We start from the raw sequence: 26,062 nt of genomic DNA, 5'->3' as shown, positions 1-26,062 counted from the left end.
TATACTTTTATTATTAATAATTATTAACTCTTTAATAATATAGAAAAATATAATAGAAATAAAGAAAAAAGTAGATTTAAAGTTCCTTTTTAAGAGGACTATAAGGATATATATAAAGTTATTAAAGACTTTATATATAAACTTTAGATTACTAGGAAAGAAACGAGTGGTTATATAGTGTAAAGGAAAAATATAGTGTGGTTGAAGCCGAAAGTGATTGTATTTGGTGAGAAATTTCGTCCCTATTGCTCCAGAGTGACCCATGAAGACGGCGAATACGGGGTTCATTCATCATAGAGCTGCAATATGAATGCTCCGTAACATTAAGTCGCTCTGAGCTTTGTTGCTCAGCTCACAAAATCCAAACACTCGCTGACCATCTTCGTTGAGCTGACTCTCAACGATCTTTTCACGAGCAATCCATTCGAAGCTCGTAATCTAGCGAAGGTAAATGCTAGAGTCTATTGAATTCGGACCTGATAAGTTCGCAGAAAGATGATCCACCAATCGTTCATGAAAGTTGGCATCTGATCTACTGCCGTGGATTCTGGGCTCTTGGCTCAAATTCCGCCTCAACGCGTTCCAGGTGTCAATCAATGGCAATTTGGCATTCAAAATGCTCTGGTGGTCTCACCTCTAAGTCCGATGTCTTGAGCTTGATATAGATTTGGTGTGATGTGTGTGTGGACGGGTAGTGATTCTGGTCAGGAGAAAACAGCTAGAGAGCAGAAGGCTCCAATAATAGAGGATCAACGTAAGCAATTATTCCTCTTTCAGGCAGGTGGGGCCCGCATGAATTCCCGTCCTGCATCTGCGGACTGATACTAGGTCGACCCTACCCTCACAACCTCAATAAAAAGGTAGGAGGCTCGAGAGGGTGGGGTGGAGTCTACGAGACAGGGGGTGAGACTCTAGAGACACTTTCTTTAAGAGGCTGGGAAGTGAGCATTGCTTTTCCCACAGATGCTATAGCCTTGTAGCCGACGCCCGAGAAAACACAGGGGGGTTGGAATAGCCTCGCCTTTGTACAGTCCAATTCGATCATTCGATCTCTCTTTTGCAGATTATTAATCTCTGAATTCACACTGCCTGTATGTGCAGCCCGCTGCTTCATCCTCCTTGGAGCAGCGTGTCTCCAACCACGAGCGCAGGCCGTGAATGTGGAACAGGGTGGGGCGGGTGAACAGGCAACACCGCCACACACGTGAGAATCCAACGTCCTCCCTTTCCAACATCCCCCCAATTCCCATCTCCTGCCGCTGTTACAAAAAGCCTCGCAGCACACACCTGCTTTCCGAGTGTAAATTTTCACAGCCCTCGACGAGTCATCTCCGACCCGAAATCATGTCTCTCGCAGACCTGGATGGGGAGTATCTGGCTTCCTTGAAGCAAGCGATGACCAACTTACTTTCTACACCCCTTGCCGAATTTGCCTATGCCCAAATTATTGACGGCATGCCAACCCGTGACTCCTACTTCGGACCACGCCATTGCCATAAAGGAGCTCCCGTACTCAATCATCTGGAGCTGTGCCCTGGCATTATGGAAAAGACTAGGGCTTTCCGCTCCCAGTTTGACGTCTTGTCCCTCAACTTTGAACCCAAGGTTTTTGAAATCTGATGACCCAGTAATAAATACCACAATGGCTAATGCTTAATTTGCAGACCATACAAGCCTATCAAGACACAACTCTGGGCTCTGCTGCTTTCAAACTTCGGCTCCTAGAGCTAATTGTAATTGCCTGTCACAATATCGCTGTTTACCTTTACCAACTAGACGAAGGAGCCCATAAGCACGCGGAATGGGAGAAATGGCACACGGAAATGCGTGACGCGCTTGCAAAAGAAGATTCCGAGGAGTCTCGGGACCTTCGGGCTGAGTACGGACCGCCCACGCCATTCTTTAGGTCTTATCGTGCCTATAAAAAGTACCCCAACGGCCTGGAAGACGTCGCTGGGTACTGGGTAGAGTACGAGATCTTCGGAGGTGTTGTCCTTTTTGACCGCGGAGAGAGCGAGGACGAGGTGAGCGAAATGATGTCTAGGCAGGACTTTGCTCCCCCTTATGGAGTCTGCCGCCTAATTTGTTTCACAGTGCAATGGCATATACATACACATTCCAGAAATCATTGATACCCTCGCACCACCGACCGAAAAGCAGTTCACCGACCTCGTGGCTTTCCTCTTGTCACCAACCGCAGACACGGACCCTAGCCACTGCCCTCTTCCGATACGCATCGGCTTCCAAAATAAATGGCGTTGGCATCACTATGAGGGCATGGTAGATTACAATATCTTCAAGTTTCGCCATGAGGTGCCCAATTACCCACGCCGTCGTCGTCGTGAGTGTGTCGTCTGCATCAAGGACTGGCCCGAGCTTGATGAATATCAAACCATATGGTCACACAGGGGCGTCTGTGACGAGGATTTGATAGCGGCCTGTGAGGAAAGGTTGAAGCGAATAGCTACCCCGACATCTGCGTGCTATCACTGGGACGACGAGGAACAGTCAAGGCTACAACCAGACCCGAAGAAACAAGGGAGACCACCATACTTCTTCGACCCGTAGAAAGGAGATGCCCTTCCAAGGTTGTCTTGAGGTCTTGATAATGTGGCCTGGTGTCTGGATACAATAGATGTGGTACGCGAAAAATTTACTACGAACTTGCACCCTGTGCCGTGGATAGATGGGAATGAGGTTGCGCACTGAGATCATTATGAGCTCTCATCAGGTATTAATAACCAGGGATCAGAGTTGTCCTGGGGACGAAATGGATCCTGCGGGAGTAACAGCGGCCATCTCCTTCCCTATCGGGCTGGTTGCCGAGGCACCTTGCGATAAGGCTGATAAGTGGCGGTCATGAGCACGACAAGCTGGACCACATGACAGCATTCACAGCTCCGGCATATTCAAGTCGCCAGGGTGGTCTTTTCTCTCCACGACAATTTCATTTCATTGTATTGCATTGCTAGCCTCTTGCCTCGCCGAACTGGTCGCGCCTCATCTTGAAGCCCAGATATGACACGAAGCATTGCGTCCCTCCCTCTGCGTCACCACGACTCTGCTGCTTCGCTGCGCGCCGTCTCGACCACGATGGATGCTTATCCTCCCGCGCCAGGACGAGAGCTCTCCAGAGAGGCAAAGTGCTTCATCCTGGCCGATATGGACCGCTCTCCAAGGAGTGAGAACAAGGTCTGCAGGGGCTGCATGTTGGGCCTCACGCCTCAGCAGCAGGAGAACGCTGTCAGGGCCGAGTCCGGCCAAGACTACAAGCTCCTTGACCGGCCTGACTGCAAGATCTGCCATCTGAGGTCCCTGAAGCCCGAGGCTTTCACCAAGCCTTTTACTCAGTTCTTGACTGAGAACCCCACCATATTCCACGCCGTAGATTATTTCAAGGAGAAGCTGGCTGCCGTCGGCTTCACCGAGGTAGGCTGGGACCCCCCGTCTAACCCATGTCCAGAGCTCATGAAACTGACAAATCCGCCCCCAGCTACCTGCTCGCGACGACTGGTCGGGTCAGATCAAGCCTGGCGGCAAGTACTTTGTCACGCGCAACGCAAGCACCATCGCGGCGTTCGTGGTGGGCGAGTCCTACAAGCCCGGGAACGGCGTGGCCATCATCGGAGGCCACATCGATGCCCTCACCGCGAAGCTCAAGCCCGTCAGCAAGAAGCCTGTGAAGGCAGGGTACTTGCAGCTGGGCGTGGCCCCCTATGCCGGAGCGCTCAACGAGACCTGGTGGGACAGAGACCTGTCGATTGGCGGCCGGGTCATTGTTCGCGACCCGGAGACGGGCAAGACCACCTCCAAGCTGGTCAAGCTTGGCTGGCCGATTGCGAAGATCCCGACGCTGGCTCCTCATTTCGGAGTTGGGATGATAGGCGCGCAGAACAAGGAGACGCAGGCCGTCCCCGTGATCGGGCTGGATTCCTCCTCTTCGGAGGAGGTTCTTGGCGAGGCGGGCACTTTTGCATCCTCCCAACCTCCCAAGCTGGTCAAGCTCATTGCATCGGAGCTGGGTATAAAGCCCCAGAACTACAGCAGCATCGTCAACTGGGAGCTCGAGCTGTTTGACTTCCAGCCTGCTACGGTTGCGGGCATGGACAAGGAGTTCATCTCCGCTGGGCGCATTGACGATAAGCTCTGCTCCTGGGCTGCCCTAACCGGCCTGCTTTATGGAGACCACGCGCCCTCCGATGGCGGAATCAAGCTCGTGGCTCTGTTCGATGACGAGGAGATTGGTAGCTTGCTCCGACAGGGTGCCAAGGGCAACTTCCTGCCCTCGGTCATCGAACGCACAGTTGAGTCGCTTGCAGCCAGCGCTGGGAAGACATTCGGTCCCGGCCTCCTCGGTCAGACCTACGCGCGCTCGTTCCTGGTATCCTCCGATGTCACACACGCTGCAAACCCCAACTTCCTTGAGCGTTACCAGACCGACCACCTTCCTCTGCTCAACGTGGGCGTTACAATCTGCGCGGACAGCAATGGCCATAGTAAGTATAAGCTCGAAACCCCTTGTGTGCTTCCTGCAAATTGAGCATGAATTGTGTCCGGTAGCTGACATCCCTGAACAGTGACAACGGACAGCATCAGTACGGCCATCTGCAGTCGTGTAGCGGAGCTGAGCGGTACCACGAACCAGCATTTCATGATCAGAAACGACTCTCGATCAGGCGGCACCATTGGCCCCAGTCTGAGCTCCATGCTGGGCGTGAGGGCCGTCGACGCAGGCATGCCGCAGCTCTCGATGCACTCTATACGAGCCACCACGGGCGCCCTGGACCCGGGTCTGGGAGTGAAGTGGTTCAGGGGCTTTTTGGATAACTGGGAGAAGATCGATGCTGAGTGGGAACATTAATGTGCTGTTATGAGTGTCAGTGATCCCTGGGTAAGTTGTGTTTGTGAGATATTTGAGCCACGGAGGTTAGAACACGATGTAGACGCATTGGATAGAATTAGCAGCAGAGATTTGGAGTCTGTGCTGTTCCAAGTAGCATATTATTGTATCATACTGGGATTAAAGTAACTACATCCTGTGTCTCAGTTCATGACTTGATGACTCTTGTGTCTGAATATGTGTGAGTAGACTTGTATCTCCGAACAAACTCACGTTCTACAATGCGGAGCCTTCTTTTACATGAACAGGTGAGAGTGGATTCCAAGTTTGGGAGGGATTATCGAGGCTTGCTTCAATTTTTAAATTTTGAATTGAACCAGATTCCTGACATGTTGGCCTTGTTTCTAAACGTTACAGAGATTCGAAAGCAGGGGTGACAGCTCCTCAAGGCCAGTACAGACAGTATGCGGCAGCGCCGTGCCGAGTCGCGCAGCGACACTCACCATCCCCTCAGTCACCCTGGCCCGTCAGTCACAGAACACCAACACCCTCCGCATATCCATGTTGTGACCACGTTCTCAACTGGTGGGCCACTTTCTGACCCGGCCCCTTAATTTCAGAAGCAAGGAAGGGATTTGACGAAGTTTCCCATTCGCATCGCGCTTGCCCACGTACAGCAGTCATGGCGCCCCTGGACCTCGAAGTCCCCGTCTTCTCGCCTGGCTCTGCACGCGTGGCCCTCACCAGAGCAAGCCGCCTCGAGCTCAACCGGGCAGGCTCGTACCCCCAAGGTGGCCTCACGCCTGAGTTGTCCGACGTGCAGAGTCTGTCGGCGGTGGCCGTTCCGCTGAGGATCAGTAAGCGTGCCCCCTCGAGAAACAGCTGCCCTCCACACCCAACAGCTCAGGGCACCAAACACTTCTTAAGCAGGCCCTGAGGCGGCCCGTGTACATTTGTCACCACACCATACACAAGCAAACACGCAAGGAACTCGACAGCTGATCCCCATTGTTGCAGTGATCCGGCCACGTGGCCCCCCAGAGACCGGCCCCGACTTCATCTACTCACCCAGCGAGCTCGAGGCGATGAGGCGCGACATCCAACGCTTCAAGGACTCGGGGCACCTCCGCCCAGAAAGGGGCGACGGCTTCGTCTTCGGGATCCTGAGGGCGGCACCAGATGACGGCCCGGGGGGAGGAGGCCTGCTCGTCGACGCCGACAGGAACGCCGAGCTCGTCCGGCTGGCGAGCCCCCTCAGGTGCGTGTTCCACCGGGCTTTTGACGAGGTCCTCGGCAGCGGCGGCGGCGATAGTGGCGGGCCCGAGGCGGCGGTGCGCTCCGTCAGGGCGTGCGGGTTCGACGGGATCCTCACCTCGGGCGGCCCGGGCTCGGCGGCCGACAACCTGGGCGTGCTGGCCCGCGTGGTCCGCGCCGCCGCCGCGGAGGGCGTCGAGGTCGTCGTGGGGGGCGGCGTCAGGGGCGCCAACGCGCGGGTGCTGAGGGAGGGGCTGCCGCGGCCTGAGGGCTCGCGCGTCTGGTTCCACTCGTCTTGTTTGACCGGGCAATCTGGAGACGTTGTTGATGTGGATGAGCTGGGTAGCCTTGGGGATGTTCTATCCTAGATCTCACAAGTGCCCAGACGCTGGGGAATAGGGTGGGCTAGGAGTATTGGGGACTAGGTGCAAGTTTAAATGGAAATGTGCCTGTAAGTTCACACCACGAGATTTACTCTGGTGTCCACTACCAAATCGTCTATGTAGTCTACTCAAGTACGGAGATCCCACCTGGGCAGCACTTACTGTCTAACCTCCCACAGGATAACCTGCTGTAGGATAGCCTGCAACAGAACAAAACCATATGGGATACCGTCCTACAGGATATCCTTCTATAAGATACACTCCCATTGGGTATTTTCCTGTAGAATGCATCCTTTGGGATAGCCTCTCATAGGGTAGCCTCCTATATGGCAGCCTCCTGTACGACAGCCTCCTGTGACTTAACGGTGAGGAGGTAGGTTAGTCATAGAGAGTCTACAGTGGCATCTGGAGTTCCGAGGCATATGGCTGTGACACAGAAATCATGTCTGTGAAGATCTCATTGCTGCAATTTTATGCTGCAGCTTGTGCAGCGATTGTCGAAAACGAAAGAACGAAAGAAAACACTCATCAACTTTTAATCCGCCTCCACGCCAACTTCTCTGCCTCTCCTCAGCCTCTTTCCCACACGGCTACTCGGAATCGATCCAGTCCATGAGAACACCAGGTTTCCCGAATACCCTACTCATCATCCGAGGGAGTGGCGGGGAGGGCAGGCCACTGCTGGGCGATCGGGGCACCATAAAAGCGACTATACCACTCCTGGAAGGTCTCGAAGGGCATGAGTGGTTGTGGAGGCTGCGCACGCGAGAGCCACTGGCAGTATTGCAAGTAGTGATCGTGAACCCCCAGGATCGGCTGCATCTGCAGGGCCGGCTGCTGCAGGGCCGGCTGCTGCATGACTGGCTGCTGGACAGGTGGTTGCTGCACCGCCTGTGGCTGCTGGTGCTGCTGGGCCCTGTGCTTCTGCTTCCTCTGCCTTCTCCGGGACACCACGGGCTCAGGGGCTGCAAATAAATCAGCACAAGATCGCAATGAGCCGCAATGGTAATCCAAGATAGCGACTGACCGGGCTCGGGCTCGTCCTCGTCCGTGTTCTTCAGCCACTCCTGGTGGGCTCTGACATGGCGTCCCGCGTTCGGGGAGTGCTTGCCCTGCACAAGATTCTGGAACCAATGCTCATCTAGCAGTTCGTCACGTTAGCAATCTCCACCAGCGCAATATAGAACGACCCCTTCTAGAACTCACAGATTGAAATGGCTGAGTAGCTGCGAGGGAGGTCATCCTCGGTCCAGGTCGGATTCTTCTCCAGCATCTCAAACTTCATGACGTCGATCAGGGGCTCCCAGGACTTTGCAAGCTCATGGTGACTTTTCTTCTTCGCCTTGCTCTCCTTGTGGAAGCCGGGAGGGGCCTGTCTGGCCAGGACGGTCCAGAAGGTCTCCTCCTCACTGTCGCTCCAGACCTTGCCACCCATGTTTGCTGAGGAAGGAGGTGTAGCGGTAGTTGAGCCTGGTAGGGAAGCGTGCGACTGGGTATCGAGTCTCGGTCGAAGATGATAGCGGGTCAAGCGTTGGTCGGTCCAAGAGGTCGAAGCTGTCTGTCGAAAGAAAAGAGTCTGAAGGAGAGTGTGTCCCAGAACGGAGCCGCGCTTTTATGCCAGAACGGAGCTGGGGTTTTATGCCAGGGGGGTGCTCAGTCTTTATGGCTAACAATCCATTGGGAGTCACTCAATGGCGTGGGTCAGGGGCCATACGTAGACATTTGTGCCCACGATAGAATGAACAATGGCCCACGAGCTCCATACCTAGTTGTATTTGGAGTGATTCATTGGCTCTGCCGAGCTTCTTGACGATGTCATGCGTGGCAGGAGCGTACCCAAATGGACTTAGCTCGAGGGGTGACCCTCGAGGGTGGCACCAACCGACCAACCAGCACGCATCGTGGTGGCCGGCCACCTCCCATTGTTCAACAACTGCAGGGAGAATACAATGGCAGCAGGCAACTTGAATAAACCAACTTCTCCAGGAGAGAGCTCCATGTCGTGATCTGAACCACGATGTGGACTGTGACGAGAAGGTTGATCCGGACCAGCCTGGCCAGGCCTAGCCCCTGTGTGTGAGCAACAGCCGCAGAGAGGCCCACGGAGAGAGACCCACGCAGAAAGACCCACGGAAGCCTCTACTCAGAAAGACAGTGTGGGAGCCTCTACCGTCACAACTTCTTTCAGGCGAAGACCAACAGGTGAGTGGCAGTGCAGTCAGGGTGAATCCGCATATGAAGCATGCAGATGACTGCCTTGCAGTGAGATGGGATAGGCCTCTGCCAAACCATGGTTTTTGATCACAGGGAGGCAAAGGACAATGACCCTTGGATGAAGCCTAGCCGAATTGCCCCAAGAAGTAGCACCTGCTCTCATAAAAGGAGATTCAGTGACATGGCTGCCGGCCTGATGCGGCTCAGCTGCAACTATTCGAATGGGCTTCCCGGGTCCTGGGGCTTATATCCTCGGGCAAGCAGAAATGGTCCCAGTTTCTGCTCCATTCTTGAGAACTGAGGTGTTTGTCAATAAAGTCAAGAGGGACACCAATATTGGGGGATGGCCTTACAATACTCTTCTGATGAAGTGGGACGACACCATCTTTGATCCAGACACCATAGCTACCCATGCTGTTGGCAAGCATCATGTCGGTGAAGAGCCTGTCACCAACAATGGCAACTTGGCTGGGGTTGGAGACACCAGTTTCGGGGTGACTCCGGAAATACTCCATGATCTCGGAGCCACATCCAGGTTTCTTGGTCTGGTGGGAGAGCACCTTCACACCTGTGGCCTTCTCAAGCTCTGATGCCAGCTGAGCCTTGGTATCGTAGCTGAGTGCGCCAGCTGTGTTGGACACAATCAAGAGGCGCCTGCCTGGGTATGCAGCCTTTAGTGCCTCGAATCTTTCCTATGTGACGTAAGCTGGGGGACCCCGATGACAACAACCCACAGACTGGAAATGTACCTGATATGACTTGTGGACCTCGTTTGTCTCTGGAACTGCAAAGCAGTCGTCCTTGTCAAGCACGACTGCTTTGATATTGACCTCACCCTTCCGCTGGAAGGCTGAGTCCAAAGGGATGGGCAGGTCCTTGAAGGTCGAGACGGCCGCGTGAGGCAGACATAGGGAAGGGTTTGCCAGGAGCTTGAATATATTCAAGGACGCCGAAAGGTTAAAGTTCGCGCCCATGGTGAGGTATATACAGCGTTTTTGGTGAAAAGACAATGAATGAGTGGACGGCAGGCTGGAGGAGTCTTGCTATCGAGGAAGTCGCAGAATTGGCGGGCAAGCCTGTGGACAAAAGTTGACGTCAAATTAAGGCCTGGTCAAAGCGCCCGAAGGTGCCTATTATGGATCCCTGCTGGGGCTGAAATACCACTGTAACGCGTCCCGCTCGCTCCCGCAACAACGCGTAGCGCGGTCCCACGTGAAAGGGACAACGATTGAAACACCAACCACAGCAAAGCCTCAAGAAACAAGCATTCCAAGTCTCAGGCATGATATTGAGGGATTTGATGCCATGAAATAGTCCTGATTGCAGACTTTGTCCAAGGAAGCCATCAGAAAAAGTCGTCACGGGCTCGTTCCGGTCACGGGCTCGTTCTGAAGAGAAAGAAAGAGAGAGGAGAGCGCCAGCACAGAGTGACGAAGGAGCCGAAGCCACTGTGATTGCCAGAGAGAGTGAAGCACTATTGCGAGTGCCATACCTGATATCGGACCCCATTTGCGGCCGGAGAAGGTGCCAGCATAGACGCAACCGCGATACAGACGCAACCGCGACCACGGCTCAGGGGGGACGAATTTGGGACAAGTTGCAGTGCAAGGGTGCGCGACATCACAGCTGGAATTGGAGTGGCAGTGGCGAATTTCTACGGCCTGAGTGCTAGTCTATCGGAGAGGGCAAACCGACCAGGGCCCAGGGCAGGAAGCCAAAGCAAGAGCTCGGCCGCCCGAGGAGGTGACGGCCTGCGGAAGCGACACTCCGGGAATATTCGGCAGAGAATCCCTGTGGCAAACGCAATCATCAGCGAGTGCCCGCCCGCACACAGAGGCTCTCAACACACGCCATCAGGCCCAAGGAGAAACGTCACCGCACATCGTTCAAGTATCAGAACCTCGGCCCATCCATTACATTCAGTGGCAGAGGATTCAGGGGCAGAGCGTCAACATGGCACGCCGCGACATTTATGACTTCGATGGGACCGGTTCAAGCCCAGAAGCCGATGATACAATGGAAGATGAACTGGCAGAGCCTGTTGCAGCGACGCCAGCACGGCGTGGCCGCCCACCCAAGGCCAAGCCTTCGACGACTCCGGTAAAGGCAAGTCAGGCGGATGGAACGAAGACAACACCCAGAGGCCCACGATCGGCTGTGTCCAAGGCAAAGCCTGAGACGCCGCACAGGGAAGGAGGGGCCAGGGGCATCGACACGCCAGGCCGTCGCACAATCGCTGATAGGTCCGCTCGCCGGAAGAGTGCCCGGGCTCTGATCGAACGTGTGGTCGACGATGCCACGAGCGATGATGAGGCTGGCGATGAGGGCCTCGCCCGAGAGATCTTCGAGTCTAGTGGTGATGAGGCCATGCAAGAGGATGAGGGAGTCCAAGACGAAGACCTCGAGGATGGGGCAGAAGACGCCCAAGCGACACCTTCCAAGACCGCACGGGGCCGGAAGAGGAAGGCTGCCGCCAGGAAGAGATCCCCGACGCCCCCGCGGGATCTACCGCCGCATGAGATGTACTTCTTCCAGAACAAGCCAGGACTGGCCAAGACATCCAACAACACTCTGGCATCACTAAAGCTGCTCACCCACGACGAGTACTTCTCGCTCCTGCGGGGCCTGAAGGACCCGCACGAAGAGGACATCAAGTTCCTCGAGGACCTCCACGCCGAGTCCTTCGGGCAGTGGAGCTTCGAGCTGGCAGAAGGGTTCAGCCTCTGCCTGTACGGCTACGGCTCCAAGCGGGCCCTCCTCCACCGCTTCGCCAAACACCTGCACAGCAAGGCCTCGACCAGCCAGCAGCCGCACAAGATCGTCATGCTGAACGGCTACGTCCGCACCATCAGCGTCCGCGAGGTCCTCTCGACCATCAGCAGCGCGGTCGACCCCTCCTACAAGCTGACCTCGGGCACCCCGGCCGCCCTCCTGCACGACGTCCTCTCCCTCATCGGCAGCTCCGCCACGACCATAACGCTGGTCCTCAACTCGGCCGACGCGCCGCCCCTGCGCCGGTCCGCCGCCTTCTACGCCGTCCTCGCCCAGCTGGCGGGCCACCCGCGCGTCCGCCTCGCCTGCTCGGCCGACACGCCCGACTTCCCGCTCCTGTGGGACGGCGGGCAGCGCGCCGCGCTCAACTTTGCCTTCCACGACTGCACCACCTTCGCGCGCCGCAGCCCCGCCGAGCTCGAGGTCGTCGACGAGGTCCACGAGCTCCTCGGCCGCAGGGCCCGCCGCGTCGGCGGCCGGGACGGCGTCGCCTTCGTGCTCAAGTCGCTGCCCGACAACGCCAAGAACCTCTTCCGGCTGCTGGTCGGCGAGGTCCTCGTCGCGCTCGAGGACGAGGGCGCGGCCGCGGGCGGTGGAGACAACCCTGGCGTCGAGTACCGGATGCTGTACAACAAGGCGGTTGAGGAGTTTATCTGCAGCTCGGAGATGGCTTTCCGGACGCTTCTGAAGGAGTAAGTCTCCCCCCCCCCATCTCTCCTGAGTCTTCTGCCCCTTACCCCTTTGCGCGCTTGATTTGATGCCGTAATAGAGGCTCCGGGCATTAGAGTTTGAGAGCTGACTTGCGGTGCTAGATTCCACGATCACCAGATGATCACCAGCCGCAAGGACGTCCTGGGCACGGAGCTCCTGAGCCTGCCCTTCCGGAAGGAGGAGCTCGAGGCCATCCTGGAGGACCTGATGTCGTGATGCGGCGCGTGCTTAGTGAGGTGCAAACACGCACGCCACGGGAAAGCAATGTTCCTACCCTAACTTGTCAAGGGGGCAACTTGCACATAAACGGTCGAGTAAATAGACAGTCAGCCAGCCGCGAGTAGTACGAAATGAAGTGTGAGAACAATGTAGAATCAAGCAAGGCCGAGGGTTTCGTGGTGAACTTACTTCGCAGTAGGCATCAACCGCCCGCGACTCGTTGACAAGCCTGAGAAACCAGCACCGGCCGCCTCTTCCCCAAGGGGGGGGGGGGGGCGGCGGGTCGTCTCAGCGTACAGACCCGTGTGTAGCCACGATCAACACCACCCACTGCTAGAGCTAGCATCTACTCAGCGTACCATGGGGCCAGTTGGCTCCGTTAATGGAACTCATCAAGCACTGTGACAGCGAGGACTATCCTCTCTTGTGATCCAACTGCATTCCGTTACGTCCATGTAGAGCTCGAATATGAGACTGACTTGTCCTTTGGAGCTCACAGCGGAATCAAGCCTGTCTTGGCCGCCAGGGTTGGCTGTAGGTCCTCATCAAGCAGCCTGCCCAACGCATTATCTCGTACCAACATACAGATAAAAGATATGGCACCGCATGACGGTTCTCGACACGCAACTTCCGTTCGAGAACAAGCCTTGACTATTTTTTACCACTACAGGTCCGCCAGGGACGGCTCGAGGCGAGGGACTTCCATTCATCACCAAATACGGCAAAGAAACAGAAATGGTTGATAAATTATCTTTGTTTGTTGAATGACGCTACGGGGGGTGGGGCTGCGAAATCTCATGGTATCTATGCCTAGTAAACCCATCAAAGCCCTTGATATGAACACGAATGTTAAAAAGACGCTGCCTTCGATCCCATATCGCTTCTTCAGCTGCCGAGCCGATCGATCCATAGTGAGAGAAAGGGAGCCGTGGTCGAAACGAGCCAGCGATCCCACCACCCCCCTTTCACAGCCCCGTGCTCTTGACACAAGTCCAGAGCACCACAGGCACGACGACATTGTCGTTCCCGCCCGTGAGGACCGCCTCCGTCAGGCTCGCCGCCGAGGCGCACAGGCCCGTCCTGCCGAGGACGCCCGGCCAGTCCCAGCCGCCGAGCAGGCCGGCCAGCACCGCGTCGATGCCCCGCGGCCCTCCCCCCTGGTCCAGCGGCTGCCGGGACGTGACGGGCCACCCGCCGAGCCTGAGCCAGATGTTGGCGGCCATCAGCCCCGCGAACACGGCCGCCGCGAACGCCACGCTGCCCTCGAGGCTCTTGCCCCCCTTCCACAGCCACTTGTGGTGGCCCCAGCGGCGGCCGATGAGCGACGCCGCCGCGTCGCCGAGCCCCACGCACACGACGCCCGCGACCATGCTCAGGTCGCGCGTCGGGACCTCCCAGCCGCGCCGCGCGTGGCCGGCCCCCGCCCGGCCCAGGGAGGCGAGGCTGAGCCACAGCGGGATGGCGCAGCCGATGAGGAGGAAGATGTGGGATATGACCACCGGTCCGCAGTGGTCCCTACCGTCCGTGTAGGGGTGGAGGAAGTTGGCGATGGGCTTGGACAGCGGGGGCAGCTGGCTCGCGCGCAGCAGGTCGAGGAGGAGGAAGATGGCGAGGACGATGGCGAGCGCCAGCGCGCACCAGGCCGGGTCGACGTAGATTGCCGGTAGGAACATGGCCACCATCATGAAGTGGAAGACCTTGCGGCGGGTGTCGACCTCGTAGATCGGGGACAGCCGGAAGACGACGAGTAATCCGATGGCGATGACACTGAGCCAGTAAGCGGCAAGCACCAGCCTGGTGTTTGCCTCGCCGATCGAGGCATCTCGTAGGTGCTGGACCCAGCCCAGAGAACAAGACTTGTTGCCGTCATCAGCACGATGCGGGAGGCATATCCATCTTTCGAGATTGGCCTGAACCACCTGGAACCTGAACCACGGAAGATCACCGAAGATGTAGCCCAATGCCCAGCCAATGGGCTCATTGCCGTCCAGCGCTTGGTACTGGACACATGCTCGAACGCCTCCTAGGATGACCACGACGATGCCCGCATAAAGCCACCCAGCGTACAGCCACTTTCTTGTTGCGGCTTGTGACTGAGTCAGCGAGAAGAACGCACGTACGGTCAAGGAGGAAGACCTCTTCCTCCGGCCTGATGGCGTGTGAGTCTTGGACCGGGGTAGGAACTTGTCCACAAAAGGGATTGTGTGCCGCCGCGAGGGTGACTGAAACGCAGCCCCATCAGCATCTTGATCGATGGACAGGCTGGCCTTCACTTCTTTTCCTGCCGCCATTGAGTTTGTATCTGCCCTTGCCAGCCCGGGGAACTCGCTCAGACCACTTTCGTTTGGTAATATTGACGCGCGGCGGATGGCAGAGGCCTTCTTGATGTCGTCTTCGTCGGTTGTGCAACCAGATAGCCCACCGGAGTCTTCGTTGTCCGAGCCTGGTTCGAGTCTGAGCCTCTTCCGATAGAACACGCTCGAGAGCAAAGTGAATATTGAAGGTTGTTTGCTATGTGGCACCTCCCGTCGGAACCGCCATTTTGGTACTCGGGCAAGTGCTATGCCCCACCGGATGACTGGGCCACACAGGACTATAACTCCGAGGCCACCTACCCAGAGGATAGCCTGTAATATTACAGCTTGTGGTGAAGCTGAGAGGATTAAAAGATCGATTAGAGATATCGAGAGTAATTGAAGTTCCGCTGGCAAAAGACTGGTGGTTGTCAAGTGATGCAGGACGAGGCACAAGGTCTGGTGCAACGGGTACAGCAGAATCAGGGCTTCCCGAGGGTACAGTGACAATTGGGAGTCATTTTTCGACGACCATTGTGAGCCGCTCTCGGACGCGAGGAGAGGCAGGCTTGCGAGCAGCCAATGTACAGGGCTGAAGGTCTCGGCAGCGGTGGTGGTTGGGACTAGTGCCCTCGGCAGGGAGGCGATGCCGAGGACGAGGTTGGGGAGGATCGCATTCCTCACATTCGAAGCCGTGAGGAGTGAGACAAGAATCGGCAGCGCCGGTGGATAGAGGAGTGTGGCGGGATCGAAAGACGAGGGCACACTCAGAGGCAGTCTCCTCCGGGGTGGCTCTCCTCGCGTGTAAGCCCAGAGCGCTACGCGTAGAGGATATAGCGCCAGCAGTGCGGCGTATATTGCGCCCTGTAGCACGAGGCGTTCCCGATGCGACGCGACAATGGGACGCACGTCCGGATTACTGACAACCAGCCTCCCCAGGCCGGACAGGATCAAGACCTCGGTGGCTCGCCTGACGATCTCCTTGCGCCGTCTTGCGCTTTCTGCGCTCTGCCTCTTCTCGTCCTCTGCCCTCCGTTCCTTCCCCCTACTTGTACCGATGTCTCCATCTGGGAGCGAAGGGGTCAGGAGAGGGGTGGCCACCCCGGACGGCGGATCGGGTCTCCCCCGGAGGCCCTTGTGCAACCGCGCGCGGGGCGCAGGCAGTCTTTTCACGAAGATCTCATCGTCAGCCTCGGTACCGCTGTCTGTGTTTGGTGTAGAATCTTTTGTGAAGGCTGGCGAGGGGGTGAACTGTTCGCGCGCGTCGCCAGGGGCGTGATGGACGGGGACGGAGCCGGCGCGGGAGACGAAGCTGTCGGAGGGCTCCAGGATCTCCCACTTGTGACGGAGGTACGGGTGCGGCGATCGCGACAGAGTCCTGAGGTTCTCCTTGTCGTCCAGTTCGTCATTCGGGGCCACGTCGAGGGGGTCGGGTCTGGGAGGTTTGAGGGATGAGGACATGGCGTGACTTGCGTGCGCAAGTTAGGCGGTCATGGGGGACATAGACATGGAGCACGGCCGGGGTTGCGGTCGGGATCGCGGTCGGGCTTGGGGGTCCCGGACGGTGGAGTTTGGAGTTTTGGGGCGGCGTGGTTGGGTGTTGGTTGAGGATGACAACAAAGCTATGGCGCCTGGCTAAGAGTGATCTTCAGTGTGGCCCTAGCTGTCAGAGCTGTGCGAGTGTCTCAGTGTCGTGGGTTGTTGAGCAGCCAGCAGCCAGGGAGGTCCGGGGCCGTGGTGGAGCGGGTCCGGTGGTCTTCACATGCGCGAATGTCTGTCTGCCTTGCTCCGTTCTTGGCGCTGGCCGACACACTCAAGATTCAACAAACCCAATGCCAGATCAGAAGCTTTGAGAGGTTACGTATGCCCCCTGTCCGCCACCGCAACAGCCCTGCAGGCCCTGCGACAATCATTGGCGCTAGCCCATTGGCACTGCTATCGATAAGGCTCGGCCTCTGGGCAAACGAAACAACTCGAGCCTCAGGTCGGCACGTCGGCCTATCGAGACAGAACCTCGAGACTATTTTCCCCATACGGAGCACAGTGGAACTCAGGGACGGAACTCGGCATCCTGATGTCATATCTGGTCTGGCGGACCAAGTCACAGTCTCTAGCATTGCTGTCCTTTTCCAGGAGGGTACTGTGGACTTTTCAGCTCCCAAGACTCTACAGATCTCGTTGGATCTAGTGTGACAGCTGCAGACAAGAGGCTCGCTGGCAGCAGCTACACGGTAGCCGTGCAGTGGTGTTGGGCCTCGGGCCTGCATATCGGGATGCCAAAAATAGGAGGATCGTAGGCCCGGAGCTGTCATCATCTACTGCCTGCCTGCAACGGGAGTGGCCTGATGAGCCTCAGGCTGTTGCGTCTGCTCCTGTAGGTCCCTGAGCTGGCTGACTGCAGCAAGGGCTCCAGTCCGGTGTTGTGTGTCTCGGGCGCCACATGATGCGATCCCGACCGGGCGCGTCGTAACCAGTGGGGTCGTCATGATGATACTGCCAGACCACAACTGCATTGCCACACACGGGCAGCGCAGTCGGTCGCCAACAAAGGGACGGTGTGCTCTGTCAGTCTGTGTGTGCGGAATCGCAGCCGCTGTAACCAGTAATAAGGAGTACTGGCGGCGCTACCTGGATGTAGTCTAGCCGTGCCAGCCGTGGTCCGACCGCCCTGGGTCGAGGGAGGGGCCTTTTGGTCCGATCCAAGGTGAAATACGAGCCAGGAACAAGGCGGTGTTCGCGATGAGGCTCAGAACCAGTGACGTTTCCGACTCGCCCGACCGACGCGGTGCGCGAAGGTGGAGCTGTCACGGTCAGAGCCGAGAGTCGAGACTGCTCACGAATCGTGGCCCCAGCCAGAGGCTTCACCATTGGGGAGCACACCGATGGGCCCTGATGGCAATGGTGTTCAGCTGGCAAAGGAAGAGGTGGGCCTCTGGTCCTTCATCTCGCCGTGGCCGTGGCCGTGACAGTGAGCTTGTCTCCCGGTGGAGGCTGGTCGCCGTTCAGGGTCCGCCGGCGCCGTGCAGGTGAGTCGGGGGTCAATCCCACCGTGGTGTTACGGCACGGCGGAATGCGGATTGAGAAATCTGCATGTGGTGGTGAGAGAAAAGTCTTTGACAGGGAGGCAGGGAGGGCTTGGTTTGCCCGGCCTGTCTGACTGTTTTGGCTTCATCAGGATATGCACCCCGCTACCACACTACCACGCTGCCGCCCACATTAGGCCGTGCAGAAGCGTGAGCGTGCAAGCATGGCAAATCCAGGTGCTGCCTATCCGGATGTGTTGATCCACCCTGTGTGGTCTTGGGGGAATACGAGCCACACCGGGCTGGGGGGAGGCGCTGAAACGACCGACGACTGCTAGCCAGCGCAAGCCAAACACATCACACAAAACTCTGCAGCTTATCTTGCACGCCGGCCAATTCGTCAGCACCGTCCGACTGCGGCTTTGCGATGTGATGTGTGTTTTGCAGCAAGTCGCAAGATCTGGCTCACTACGTCACCATGTCAGAAGGGGATACAAGGGCACTGACGAGAGCATTGACGAGACGACGTGATGGCCCTCTTGCATTGCCTATAGGAGAGCACTTACGGTGCAGTACCGCAATATATCAACCGGTTTAAAGTACAGACCCCGGGGGTGACACCTCCCTGCCTCCCTGTCTTGGAAGGTCGCAAGAAAGCAGGGCCGACGGGCGAGTAGGACAGCGGTGGTGTAGAGCTGCCGTGGAGATGCTGCCCAGGAGGTGCCTAGGAGATGCGGAATGCCCAGCAGCCCAGGTGGGAGGCTGGGTTGGCACAGACCGGCGAGCCCTCTTGGGTCTATCCCAGCGCCGACCAGCCTGGGCGCAGGGGGTGCTGTTCCGTTCCGTGAACTTCTGTCAGGTCAGTCAGGTTTGTTCTGTCCGTTCGTCCCACAGGTGCGACAGTCCAGCAAGACTCAAGACTGCAGACTGCAAGACTGCAGGTCGCCTCCTGCAGCCACCTGCACGAGCTGGCCGCTGCAACACACCTCCAAATGTTCCCTGGCGGAGATCTCCCCTGCTGCTGCAACATCACAGAATACTCTGCTGCTAATCTCGGCACGCCTGGCTGCCAGGTGGCATACTGTACTGTGTGCGCTCTAGCTGACAGGTGGTGCGAATCTGGTGCTCCCTAGCGAGATATTCAAGCCAAAGAGAGCAAAGCCCCATCGACCTTGCAACCCTGTCTCGGGTAGGCTGGTAGGATTGTCTTGATAAGTCTGGGTAGTCTGATAGCCTGTGGTAGTCTAGGCTGATCCCTGTTGCCAGCTTCCCATCCGGTGCGGTCCATTCGGAGTGATCAGCATGGCTTGCATCAGCCTCCTCTACTCCTCCTCCTCCTCCTCCTCACCCGCTCCCACCCTGCCACCCTGCCACCCTCACCCTTGCTTGGCCTCACGCACCGTCGCTCCGTACCCGATGCCATAGTACACTACACAGTCCCATCTCGTTAGCGGCTGAAGACGCTATCCCGATTGATGAGGCCTCTTTTAGTATAATTCTTGTATGCGCCCACGTTCCCAGGCAGGCTGCAAAAGAAACCGCCGCTAAGTCCAAGTACCACCAAAACCCTTCATGTTAGCACCACGATTATTCCACAACCATATCATATGTGCTTGATTTTAATTATATAAATATCTTTAGAGTAAGCTTCTAATTCAAATGGTATTAAAATATCATTAAGAACTTGTGGTTGTGGGCAGAAAGCAGGTGGATAACTTCTGGGATCCTGATTCTAGTACATAACCATGTGCGGTTTTTTTTGCAGCCCGCCTGGTTCCCTCGCTGCAACTTCTCTCCCACCGCCACGGCAAACGGGTCAGCAAGGAGTGGGTATTCTCTCGGCTTTGAGCTGTCACTCTTACGAAAATAAGCACGCTCGCTGAATATCACAATCACTCGCTACTCCGTACTTAATCCACCCCAGCGCACTGCACTGCACTGCACTGACTTGTTTCGTCTCCGCCGAGAGACCCTCCCATCATCATCATCATCATCGACGGGCAGAACGGGTTAAACATCGACAGTTCCAGTGGCTTCTCTGCCCTTGATCCGGATCCAGCCTCAGGCCCAGACCTGCATGCCTGCATGCTCCCCTAGGGTCCAGTAAAAACCCAATCCTCGCCACGGATCTTGTCCAGATCGTCTTGTCCAGTCCCCGCAGTCTCAGCGTCCCATCCAGGAACCCGCCCGGTCGCCCTTTTGCCTCTGGTCGCCTCCCCCGAACTGCTGCAACCGCACATCTGCCAGCGCAACGCTGATCCACCATCCTGGAGCTTAGCTGGGCCCACCTTGGAACCTGACAGGCCTGCAAGAGTCTCCGGTTTCCAGTTCCTGTTTCTGGACCCGCACGACCACCAGCACCCAGGCCACCCCTGCCTACCAAGCAGCCCAAGCAGCTTGTTGGAGAAAGTATTACTGGCCGCCAAACCCACCTTTCGACATCGCTATTCGCACAGCTCGACTGCAACCACATGTCCACTGGCCCCAATATGCACCTTGAGACCCCAAAATAAGCTGCCTCGCTGATCGTCCGCTTCTGAGGCTCTCCTCACCTGTGGCGGTTCCACTTCTGCGGCACTTGTCTCCCGCTTGGCGCCTGCGACTGCACCGCACCGGTGGCGTAGCGCCTCTTCCCAAGGGTTATCTGCAGCGTCCGCCCCCATCATCTATCTACCTCCCTTCTTCAAGCCCCTCCTCCCCAGCCGCCATGGCTCCGTCAAAACCAAACGATGTCGAGGCTCTTGGAGCAGGACTGGCCCAGGACATCCAGGAGAAGCACTACCTGAGGGAGACTGAGACACATCAACAAGCTGTACGGACACCCGACACTGGCCGACCACGACGAACCATGGATTCTGGACGGAAACTCTTGCTGGCACTGCTGGTGTGCTGCATGGTCGCCCTGGGCTTTGCATCAGCCCATCATGCCCGGGCAGATTGTCATGACCAGGTCGCAAACGCTGACCATCCCGTTGTGAACGTCGAGCACTCCTCGCTGTCATCTCTGCTGGCGTCCAACTCCGCCGAGTCTCTTCGTGAGCTCCTGGAGAAATATGTGCCCGAGAGATACCGCCACGAGGATTCTCGCATTGGGAAGCGTCAGGAAAGCAACGGAACTGTCTCGACCCCGGTCACAACGGCTGTGACGACAGTCTCGTCCGAGTCGGTTGTGGCTACCACCACCGTGCAGACTCAGCAAAGCCCAACAACAACTGCCGCCACCACCCCGACCTCTGTGAGCGTTCAGCCCCCCGTCCAGACCGAGACGGTGGTGCAGACGACCGTGCAGACCCAGGAACAAGCCACCCAGACCGTCACAGCTCCTCAGAATCCTCCTACTCCCTCAGAACCTGCTGCTTCTTCTGGTACGTCCGAAGTCATTACTCCTTCAGCACCTGCCCCAGTTTCTCCTCCCCCAGCGCCGACGTCTTCGTCTTCGTCCTCGTCTGAACAGAGGAGCGTCGCCGTTGACTCGTCAACCACGACTGCCACTTCTGCAAGTCAGTCTGCCCCTTCTTCGTCTTTATCTTCTGCCTCTGAGTCGTCTGCAACTCTGCCCTCCTCTTCCTCGTCTTCCTCTAGCACTGGAGAAACCTCCAGTGCTGAGGAACCCACGAGCGTCTCCAGCACCGCGTTGACTACAACCTCATCTGGTATGTCAACATGGTCTTCCATCATGCGTGCCATGGTACTTGTACCTGTGCCTGTGCCTGAGGAAACGGCCTCCACGCTTTGATGTTGTTTTCTTTGCCTCCCGTGTACCACACATGCTCTTGAGACTGTAGAACGTTGTCGCAGGAGCCAAGGGCTTGCAATTTCCGTGACTTGAAAACACTTTGCTGACATACCTTGTAGCTCAAACACCGCCACAAGGCACCACCCTGGACACATCCAGGACGACCCCGGTCGCGGATTCGCCCACGAGCACGTCCAAGACTGCCGTGTCGTCCAAGAAGGTCACCACCACATTCACGTCCACCATGCCAGACGGCGGGATCTCGGTCGTCACACAGACCTCCTTCTCCTACGTCGACGCAGAACCGACGGACGGCTCACACACCCGCCCGGCCGCAAGCCTGCAGACCAACGCCGCTTCGGCTGTGGGACCGGCGCTTCCAGGTGCCGCCACGCTGCTGGCAGGACTCTGGTTCTTTTTATGGCAGTAATTTTCAGCCCTCTTGAGGGCAGAGTGTCGGCGGACGGCATCTTACCAGATGCCCTGGCGCACTTTGCCTCGGGCATGTTGGAATGCCAGGATAATAATGCCCAGCATGGGTGGCCCACGGGCCGCGGATGGAGGGAGAGTGATATTCTCCAAACGCCCACAGAGGCGACCAGGGAATCCGGAGGCCCTTCTGTTCCGGCCTCGGAAGTTTGTTTTTCGAAAGCATTGTGATTTTTGAACAGCTTTTACAGCACTTGCATAGCGTCATTGGGCGGGGCACAGCGGGATACGGCGCTACAGTATCGGACCACTCCTTCATTGTGATCTTTTTTTGCTTCGGGCATTAGAACTACTAGCGGGGAAACAAAATGGGCACGCGCGCATCATGATGACCTACATAGAAGGAGGAGAAGAGAAAAGCACGACTAGTTAAACGCAGGGGGTTGAGAAGGTATATTCTCTCAACAAGTACATAGTGAATGTACACGAAATAATACTGAAACCTTTTTGAGGTTTGACACTTGCTTGCCAATTTTCCAAACTCACATTTCCATACTTGATGTCATAATACCGCTGGCTGGATTAATCAGTGGCTTGTGTTGCAGCCAATTCGAGATGCACTGGAGCAACGATTTGTGTGGGGAGGGGGGGTGGGGGAATTGCAATTTGGGGGCAATCTGGATACCTGTCTGCTTCAGGTTTGGATCATGGATTTGGCTGAAACGCGTGCGTAGACTGAAACATAGGAGAAGAGGAGGTAAGGTTGTGAGCGCCCTGCCCAGGTGATGATGTGCCCATTTATCCACCTTACAACCTTGGAACGCAGCGGCCAAGATGCCCAGAACCTCTGGAGATTATGTGACCATGCGATTTCAAGGCTCGGAAAAGCTGCCGTATCGCGAGATAGTGAAGACCCAGGATCACGGAGCGGTTGGAGTCGGCGTGTTGCTTCTACTTACTCGTCTCCTTTGTTCGCGATAAAAGCTGTCGTTCTGCTTCTTCACTTTCAGGACAGTTGGATAAGTTCTCAATACCTAGGTAGTGGACAAGTCGATGGATTCAGTCGACGGAAGCCCGATCGAGCGCTGAGAATGACATCTCCATTCTATTAGGATAGTGTCGTACTTAGATCTTGCATCACATCGATAACTTAGATTCTAACTCACAGGTAGAAACAATTTTAATCTTTTAATTGTACAGAGCTAGGACTCAGAAGCTGAACCTGCTGTGAGCTGCAGGCATTCAGTGTCCCTGAAGTCTAGGGACGTTGGGACCAGAGGGGCAATATGATTCGAACGCCCCTGAGAATGAGGTCTCCATGAAGACGGTGTTTTCATCAGAGAAACGATCACTCTCTCAACCCACAAAATATCCATGCGTGTTCTGCAACCATATTACTACTCTACTTACTTTAGTATATGTACCAGTTGACGTTCAGCAAATATTATCAAGCCTCGTGTCAACTGGTCGCCACTTCACGAAAACCAAGTCACTGGGGTGGGACTTTGGTCTCTTGCACTAGATAATTCGCAGTGATAGAGCCTTGCGGCATAATTGAGGAGCTCTGAAGATGGAACCGTCCTCGGGACACTGGCGACAAGATTGGGGTGTAGTATATATGATTACGTTGAATGACTGCCCTTGGAGACCTTATATATTGCTTCACATCGAGGAGAGAGTGAGACTTACCCTTTTTTTGTGTATGGATCAAGAACACTTTTCACAATCTTTTTCAAAATGTAAGAGATATCAATTGGTGTCCATGTAGCAGCAGGTAATGCTTGGCACTAAGTGAGCTGTGACGCCTGGGGCTGAATTATGGACACATTCACGGTTGAGAGCAGGAATGAAGTGTCACGGGCAAGGCAACAAAGAGGACATGTTCGGATTAATTTCAAACCCTTTTCGACGCATACTGGCTTAGGCAGTCCAAGTCAGGATGGGACTTGGGGGGAAGTATTTGACGATGGTCTACAGTTAACGTTATGCGCGAAGCTTGAATCAGTAGTGAGGCTGAAGGCTGCCAACTGCATATTTGGGTCTTGGATTTATTGTTGATGACGTAGACTGAGGAGGTATTAGTGGATTCATTGTGGGCCGTTAGTGGTCTTTGGTTGTTGTTTGTTGGTGGTTGTTGGCTGTTGGTTCCAGATGTCAGCTCCCTACCACGCTGCAATGATCGAGGATTTTAAACCCGCAAGACGGAACAGGTGGCTTACATCTACCCCCCACAAGGATTCATTGCCATTACTCGAATTCTTCCTTGATGCTTCCGATCCTTTCTCAAGCCCCAGGTGATTTTAGCAAGATTCCAACCTTCGCAAAACTTCATTAACAACCAAAAAAAAAAATGATCAACAGCACCCAGCTTGATGGCGTCGCCCTGGTGGTCGGTGTGAGTGGCATCTTTCTAATACACATTAATCAGTTTACTGACACATCATGTATTTGCAGTCAGGCAGTGGTATTGGGAGAGAGGCCGCCTTCTCCCTTGCAGAGGCTGGCGCCAAAGTGGTCGTGTTCGCCGACATGAACACAGAGACTGCCAAGGCCTCGTCAGAAGAGAGCAAGAAATATGCCCGTAACCAGGAGTACCAGACGACCATCTTCGAGATGAATGTCCAGGACGACAAGTCCGTCCAGGCCATGGTCGACTTCGTGGTCAAGGAGTTTGGCCGCCTCGACTACGCCGTCAATGCCGCCGGAGTAAGCCACCCACACTGGCACATGTCCACTTCCCCAAGCGAACCCTGAGCTGGCGGCGACTGATTAAGTACCCGCGCACCTAACTAGGTCGACAACGGCGTGCACGCGCCCATCTCCGAGACTGACATGGACAACTTCGACCGCATCATGAACATCAACGCCCGCGGGAACCTGCTCTGCGTAAAGGCGCAGGTGGCCGCCATGCTCAAGCAAGATCCCAAGACCTGGACCAGCCGCAACGGCACGCGGGACATTGGCCGTGGTGTCATCGTAAACGTCGCCTCGGCCAACTCGTACGTCGGCCTGCCCAGCAAGGGGTCCTACACCATCTCGAAGCACGCATTCATGGCAACCACCAAGATGGCGGGTAAGAAAGCCTTCCGGGACACGAGCATTCGTGGCCGTTTTACCCAGAGTATCACCGTGCGCTGACAGTCCTCAAGCAATGGACCACAGCCCTCAGGGGATCCGCGTCAATGCTGTGTGTCCCACGTGGGTCCGGACGCCGCTGCTGGATGTGGAGCTCAAAAAGAACCCCGAGGTCCAGGGCATGATCTCGGCCGTCGTGCCGATCAAGCGTGCTGCTGAGTGCGAGGAGGTTTCCGATACCATTGCCTATCTGTGCAGTCCCGCTGCTAGTTACATCAATGGCACAGGCCTACTCATTGACGCTGGGGTGACAACTACAGTGCGTTTGTTCTGATTGCGGCTGGCTATGAAGGGATATCGGACTTGAAAAGCACGTGGATGCTCGTGCGGTCGATCCAGACTCAGCGCACGTGCGTGACCTAGCAATCAAACAAATACCATAGTACCTCATCATTAAGATTGATACGTGACTTGAATCTAGTAAATAGATCTGACTTCAACAATAGTACCCGAGATGGTCAAAATCCTCAATCTCATTCTCAATCAGTGGTTTCACTGTGAACATGGCAGTAGCTTTCACGGGTGAGAGGAAATCAAGAAGCTGTGAGCCACAGGTGTCGTTCCCCCCCCCCCCCCCCGCTGGACTCGACATTGCTCATCAATGTTGGAAGGTAGATTTTTGCAAAATATTTGATCTTACTATGCAGTTCACCATTCTATTTTCAGCATTGCCGCAATATGGGAATTAATTCTTCATGACCAGGAACTTAATACTGGTCTTAAACAATTGTATGTGCCTGAGACCACAAACCTTCATGGTCGGTACAAGTTTTCAAATTAGTTTCACATGCATAGATCGACCACAGGTCCATCAAATAACACACTTCACCACAAATCACCGTATGAGGGCGCCACGTATGTCCTCGGACGTATACGGAATATAAGCGAAACCACACACATAATATGTTTGGGCTAGAGGGGATAAGGGCCTTAGAGGCTATAAGTAATCCGTACACCCAGTTACCCACCTCAGCCCCCAGCCAGATGCAGCTAACACCCCTCTTATAATATTCTGGCGACCAGAATTATTGTGGAACAAACCATTAGCAGAA

At 55.9% G+C, this 26,062-nt stretch overlaps 9 protein-coding genes across 9 annotated transcripts; 6 read left to right on the top strand and 3 right to left on the bottom strand.

Annotated features, from left to right (window-relative positions):
• Nucleotides 1-1,238: 1,238 nt before the first annotated feature.
• On the top strand, nucleotides 1,239-2,568 carry KVR01_011183 (uncharacterized protein; the record flags this gene model as incomplete). Its single annotated transcript, XM_044785830.1, has 3 exons — nucleotides 1,239-1,605; nucleotides 1,665-2,024; nucleotides 2,095-2,568. Exons 1-3 carry the CDS (start codon nucleotides 1,345-1,347, stop codon nucleotides 2,566-2,568), a joined length of 1,095 nt encoding a protein of 364 aa, XP_044639558.1. The 5' UTR covers nucleotides 1,239-1,344.
• Nucleotides 2,569-2,907: 339 nt separating this feature from the next.
• Nucleotides 2,908-5,029, top strand: KVR01_011185 (uncharacterized protein). The gene is made up of 3 exons (XM_044785272.1): nucleotides 2,908-3,429; nucleotides 3,494-4,496; nucleotides 4,578-5,029. Exons 1-3 carry the CDS (start codon nucleotides 3,019-3,021, stop codon nucleotides 4,859-4,861), a joined length of 1,698 nt encoding a protein of 565 aa, XP_044639560.1. The 5' UTR covers nucleotides 2,908-3,018; the 3' UTR covers nucleotides 4,862-5,029.
• A 374-nt stretch (nucleotides 5,030-5,403) lies between these two features.
• KVR01_011483 (uncharacterized protein) lies at nucleotides 5,404-6,462 on the top strand (the record flags this gene model as incomplete). Its single annotated transcript, XM_044794521.1, has 2 exons — nucleotides 5,404-5,697; nucleotides 5,858-6,462. Exons 1-2 carry the CDS (start codon nucleotides 5,523-5,525, stop codon nucleotides 6,460-6,462), a joined length of 780 nt encoding a protein of 259 aa, XP_044639858.1. The 5' UTR covers nucleotides 5,404-5,522.
• A 654-nt stretch (nucleotides 6,463-7,116) lies between these two features.
• On the bottom strand, nucleotides 7,117-7,912 carry KVR01_011279 (uncharacterized protein; the record flags this gene model as incomplete). The annotated part of the gene is made up of 3 exons (XM_044785965.1): nucleotides 7,117-7,251; nucleotides 7,461-7,618; nucleotides 7,684-7,912. The coding sequence occupies 3 exons, from the start codon at nucleotides 7,910-7,912 to the stop codon at nucleotides 7,117-7,119; spliced, it is 522 nt and encodes a 173-aa protein (XP_044639654.1).
• A 992-nt stretch (nucleotides 7,913-8,904) lies between these two features.
• Nucleotides 8,905-9,665, bottom strand: KVR01_011363 (phosphatidylglycerophosphatase; the record flags this gene model as incomplete). Its single annotated transcript, XM_044787708.1, has 3 exons — nucleotides 8,905-8,988; nucleotides 9,045-9,383; nucleotides 9,441-9,665. The coding sequence occupies 3 exons, from the start codon at nucleotides 9,663-9,665 to the stop codon at nucleotides 8,905-8,907; spliced, it is 648 nt and encodes a 215-aa protein (XP_044639738.1).
• Nucleotides 9,666-9,885: 220 nt separating this feature from the next.
• KVR01_011498 (origin recognition complex subunit 2) lies at nucleotides 9,886-12,545 on the top strand. The gene is made up of 2 exons (XM_044790160.1): nucleotides 9,886-12,155; nucleotides 12,276-12,545. The coding sequence occupies exons 1-2, from the start codon at nucleotides 10,645-10,647 to the stop codon at nucleotides 12,388-12,390; spliced, it is 1,626 nt and encodes a 541-aa protein (XP_044639873.1). The 5' UTR covers nucleotides 9,886-10,644; the 3' UTR covers nucleotides 12,391-12,545.
• A 584-nt stretch (nucleotides 12,546-13,129) lies between these two features.
• KVR01_011403 (dolichol kinase) lies at nucleotides 13,130-17,874 on the bottom strand. The gene has a single exon (XM_044783645.1). It carries the CDS (start codon nucleotides 16,146-16,148, stop codon nucleotides 13,359-13,361), a length of 2,790 nt encoding a protein of 929 aa, XP_044639778.1. The 5' UTR covers nucleotides 16,149-17,874; the 3' UTR covers nucleotides 13,130-13,358.
• Nucleotides 17,875-18,361: 487 nt separating this feature from the next.
• Nucleotides 18,362-22,399, top strand: KVR01_011486 (uncharacterized protein). Its single transcript, XM_044786166.1, has 3 exons — nucleotides 18,362-18,925; nucleotides 18,977-21,363; nucleotides 21,566-22,399. Exons 2-3 carry the CDS (start codon nucleotides 20,418-20,420, stop codon nucleotides 21,874-21,876), a joined length of 1,257 nt encoding a protein of 418 aa, XP_044639861.1. The 5' UTR covers nucleotides 18,362-18,925; nucleotides 18,977-20,417; the 3' UTR covers nucleotides 21,877-22,399.
• A 1,726-nt stretch (nucleotides 22,400-24,125) lies between these two features.
• Nucleotides 24,126-25,284, top strand: KVR01_011176 (uncharacterized protein; the record flags this gene model as incomplete). Its single annotated transcript, XM_044787299.1, has 4 exons — nucleotides 24,126-24,270; nucleotides 24,330-24,581; nucleotides 24,669-24,948; nucleotides 25,025-25,284. The coding sequence occupies exons 1-4, from the start codon at nucleotides 24,226-24,228 to the stop codon at nucleotides 25,282-25,284; spliced, it is 837 nt and encodes a 278-aa protein (XP_044639551.1). The 5' UTR covers nucleotides 24,126-24,225.
• Between the last annotated feature and the right edge of the window lie 778 nt (nucleotides 25,285-26,062).

This window comes from Diaporthe batatas, assembly GCF_019321695.1.
Source record: "Diaporthe batatas strain CRI 302-4 chromosome Unknown Contig00015, whole genome shotgun sequence".
In the NCBI taxonomy this organism is placed as follows: Eukaryota; Fungi; Ascomycota; class Sordariomycetes; order Diaporthales; family Diaporthaceae; genus Diaporthe; species Diaporthe batatas.
This window is presented reverse-complemented; position numbering and strand designations above follow the sequence as displayed.

Coding starts and splice junctions, on each gene's coding strand:
- KVR01_011185 (XM_044785272.1), top strand. CDS start 3,019: ATGACACGAAGCATTGCGTCCCTCCCTCTGCGTCACCACGACTCTGCT. Junction 3,430..3,493: donor CTGCCGTCGGCTTCACCGAG/GTAGGCTGGGAC, acceptor ATCCGCCCCCAG/CTACCTGCTCGCGACGACTG. Junction 4,497..4,577: donor CGCGGACAGCAATGGCCATA/GTAAGTATAAGC, acceptor ATCCCTGAACAG/TGACAACGGACAGCATCAGT.
- KVR01_011498 (XM_044790160.1), top strand. CDS start 10,645: ATGGCACGCCGCGACATTTATGACTTCGATGGGACCGGTTCAAGCCCA. Junction 12,156..12,275: donor TTCCGGACGCTTCTGAAGGA/GTAAGTCTCCCC, acceptor TTGCGGTGCTAG/ATTCCACGATCACCAGATGA.
- KVR01_011403 (XM_044783645.1), bottom strand. CDS start 16,148: ATGTCCTCATCCCTCAAACCTCCCAGACCCGACCCCCTCGACGTGGCC.
- KVR01_011486 (XM_044786166.1), top strand. CDS start 20,418: ATGGCTCCGTCAAAACCAAACGATGTCGAGGCTCTTGGAGCAGGACTG. Junction 21,364..21,565: donor GTTGACTACAACCTCATCTG/GTATGTCAACAT, acceptor CATACCTTGTAG/CTCAAACACCGCCACAAGGC.